Source organism: Apaloderma vittatum, unplaced genomic scaffold (assembly GCF_000703405.1).
Source record: "Apaloderma vittatum isolate BGI_N311 unplaced genomic scaffold, ASM70340v1 scaffold26298, whole genome shotgun sequence".
NCBI lineage: Eukaryota > Metazoa > Chordata > Aves > Trogoniformes > Trogonidae > Apaloderma > Apaloderma vittatum.
Window position 1 is genome coordinate 7143 of NW_009730613.1, and position 3256 is coordinate 10398.

The window sequence follows — 3256 nt, forward strand, 5'->3', positions numbered from 1 at the left end:
TAGGATGCTCTGAAGCCTAGGCACAGCTCTGGCTGTGGCTGCAGTGAGCCTTGGGGCAAGCTGAATGTGTCCCAGCTGAGCAAAAAGAGCTGGTGGACAAGGCTCAAGGCAGCCTTCTCATGTCCCTGTAGGTCAGCCTTCCCCCTGCCAGAGTCATGAGTACTCATGCGGGCTGGGAGGCTGCCTCAATGCATCCCTGCTGTGTGACGGCCGGCAGGACTGCACAGATGGTTCGGATGAAGCAGGGAACTGCTCTGTATCCTGCCAGCAGTCCTGCGCTCACCTCTGCTATCCCTCGCCCCAGGGCCCTGTGAGTGCTAGCAGCCCTGGTGGAGGGGCTTTACCCTGCCGTGCTGCCCTGGTCCAGCTGCAGGAGGGACCCTCATGTGTCCCCAAGACCCTGACAGCTCCTTTCCCCACAGCGGTGCTGGTGTGACCAGGGCTATCAGCTGGCTGAGGATGGTGTGTCCTGCATCGATATAGATGAGTGCACAGACAGGAGTGAGGGAGCCTGCAGCCAGACCTGCCTTAATGCCCCAGGGTCCTACAGCTGTGGCTGTCTGCCTGGCTACCTGCTGGAGCCTGATGGCCACATCTGCAAACTCACCGGTAAGCTCTGGGATGGCCAAGCAGTGCTGAAGGTCCCTGGCACCCTAGGCTACACCAGGAGCTGGTGGGTGCTGTCCCCCTGAGCCTGCTGTGCACAGGCAGCCCTATAGTTCCATAAATTACCCTGTCCTCTCTGTCATGTGGCCTCCCAGGCCCCGCTTGCCAGCCCGTGGCTGGTCAGAATATCCATTTTCCCTAGGAGGGGAACATGCTTTGTGGTAGGACTGAGTCCTAGTAGGCTCCAAGGCCTGCCAGTGCTGCGTTCCCTGTCTGTGTGTGCTGGGGCCATGGGTTCACCAGCACTGAGCTGGGTGTGGGTGGCTCTGTGTTACCCCAGGACCAGAGCCCATCTTGCTGGTGGCCATGCAGTCAGAGGTGTTGTCCTATGGCCTGCGGAGTGGGCGTGAGGAGGTGCTGCTGGCCGCTGACAAGGATCGTGTTGTCTTCTCACTTGACTATGACTTGGTGGAGAGAAAAGTCTTCTGGATGGACCTGGCCACAGAGAGCATCCGCTGGCAGGACCTCAACTTGGGCAAGAAAGGCACACTGGTGAAAGGTGGGCTGTGACAGTGTGGGGTTAGCAGAGCTGGCTTCTCCACGGCTATGCAATATCCAGGTTGCAGTGCATTGCTGGGCTGTGTCCCCTTGCATGGAAAGGTGTGGTGGGAGCAGAGTTGGGAGGAGCTGGGGCTCCTGGGATGAAGGTGAGCTGGGCTGGGAACATTGTGCCAGAGGGCCACGCAGCTGTCACCACAGGAGTGCTGACTCTTGGGTGCGTTGCAGGTGTGAAGTCGGACTGTATAGCAGTGGACTGGCTCGGGAGGAACCTGTACTGGACTGATGGGGCAGCAGGGCAGGTGCTGGCCACTCGCCTGGGGGCTGCCTGGCGAGGGACACCAGAGTACACTGTGGTGATGGATGGAGACCTAGACCAGCCCCACTCCCTGGTGCTCCAGCCTCTGGCAGGGGAAGGCTAAGACAAGAGGACACGGGAACCTCCTCGCCATCCCTGCACTGCTCCATTTTCCTCCATGGAGGCAGGCAACAAGCTGGGAGAGAGTTGAGATGGCCTAACCTGTGTGCTGTCGGGGCTATGGACTGGGCAAGAAGGAGCCTAGACACCTGCCCCTCCCCTGGGAGGACTCAGTGCATCCCTGATGGGATGTGAAGCTCCATGCTGCTCTTTTGGACTCCCCTGGTACTGGGGCAATGCTGTGGCAGGTCTTTGAATTAGCACCCATCTTCCCGCCAGGCTACTGTACTGGTCAGAGGTAGGGAAGCATCCACGGCTGATGGAAGCCACCATGGATGGGAGTCGGCGGCACGAGCTGCTGGCCCACGGACTGGGCTGGCCCACGGCACTGGCCCTTGACCTCCCCACCTGGAGGATCTTCTGGCTGGATGAGAAGCTGGGCAGTGTTGGTTCTGCACATCTGGATGGCACCAGTGTGAAGGTGTGTGGTGGGGATCTGGTGATGAGGCTTTGACAAGGGGGCCAGGGTGGGCATTCACAGTCTCTCTACCAGGTCCTGCGGCTGGGCTGGGTCCAGAGCCCCTTTGCGGCAGCTGTGTGCGAGGGCCAGCTTTACTGGTCAGAGAGGAAGGCATGGTCAGTGCAGAAGTTGGACAAGACCAGCGGCAAGAACAGGACTGTGCTGCTCAAGCGACATGGGCAGCCCCATGGCCTCCAGGTACCTTCCCAGGGGATTCCTGAACACTGCTGCACCATTTTCTTTGGGGCTCCCACCCTGCATGGCTCTGCTGGTCTCCCATCCCACTGGTCCTTGGACAGTGGTCCCTATTGTCGTGGGTCTCTAGTCCTCTTTGAGCAGCTCTTTCTCACCATCCTGACCCCAGCAGGGCCGTGTCCAGGCTGTGGGAGCATGGCCATGTTCAGCTCTGCTTCTGGGAGCTGGGTGAGCTGTGAGACTGAGCCTGCCATTCCCTTCCTGCAGGTGATGCACCCAGCCCTGCGTCCCGTGGCTCCAAGCCCCTGCGCAGCACGTGGCTGCTCCCACCTCTGCCTGCTGAGCACCAGGCCTTCCAGTCAGTGCCGGTGCCCTGATGGGATGACGATGGCTGGTTGTTGGACGCAGCACGTGGCTCCTCCCCCCTCTGCCTGCTGAGCGCCAGGCATTCCAGTCAGTGCCGGTGCCCTGCTGGGATGACGCTGGCTGCTGATGAGACCACCTGCCTGCCCCTCCGTGATTCGGCCTTTGCCCTCCTGGTGTCACCGGCAGCTGTGGCTCAGGTACCATCCTCCAGAGCCAGCCCTGTGGTCTGCCATCCTCACCTCTATCAGGGGAGCAGAGTCCCTATTCTGCTACTGCATTCTCCCTCCAGGTCTACCTGAAAGACCTGCCCAGAACAGCTGGATCCCAAGGCCTTCCTGCACTCCGGACTCTGCCCTTAGCCAAGGTGGGCCGCCTGACAGCCATCGACTACGCAGTGAAAGACAAGAGCCTGTACTTTGCAGAGGTGGGGGGTGACTCTATAGGGCTGCTGCGCCTGAAGGACTGGGGACGGCTGTCCTGGAAGAAGGCAGTGGCCGCGAAGGGCACAGTGACATCCCTGGCCCTGGACTGGCTGAGCGGGAACCTGTACTGGATCGGAGGGCAGTCACCCAGCATCCATGTGGCGGCTCCCG

At 60.7% G+C, this 3256-nt stretch overlaps 1 protein-coding gene across 1 annotated transcript in view; it reads left to right on the forward strand.

Moving 5' to 3' along the window:
• Positions 1 to 3256, forward strand: part of LOC104278027 (low-density lipoprotein receptor-related protein 2-like) — a gene marked incomplete at its 5' end in the record, with an annotated part of 12196 nt that overhangs the window by 6827 nt on the left and 2113 nt on the right. The window contains 7 exons of the mRNA XM_009874871.1: positions 132 to 310; positions 423 to 609; positions 947 to 1165; positions 1393 to 1510; positions 1862 to 2063; positions 2136 to 2300; positions 2953 to 3243. Of these exons, the coding sequence (XP_009873173.1) occupies positions 132 to 310; positions 423 to 609; positions 947 to 1165; positions 1393 to 1510; positions 1862 to 2063; positions 2136 to 2300; positions 2953 to 3243 (1361 nt within the window). The remainder of the gene's footprint in view (positions 1 to 131; positions 311 to 422; positions 610 to 946; positions 1166 to 1392; positions 1511 to 1861; positions 2064 to 2135; positions 2301 to 2952; positions 3244 to 3256) is intronic.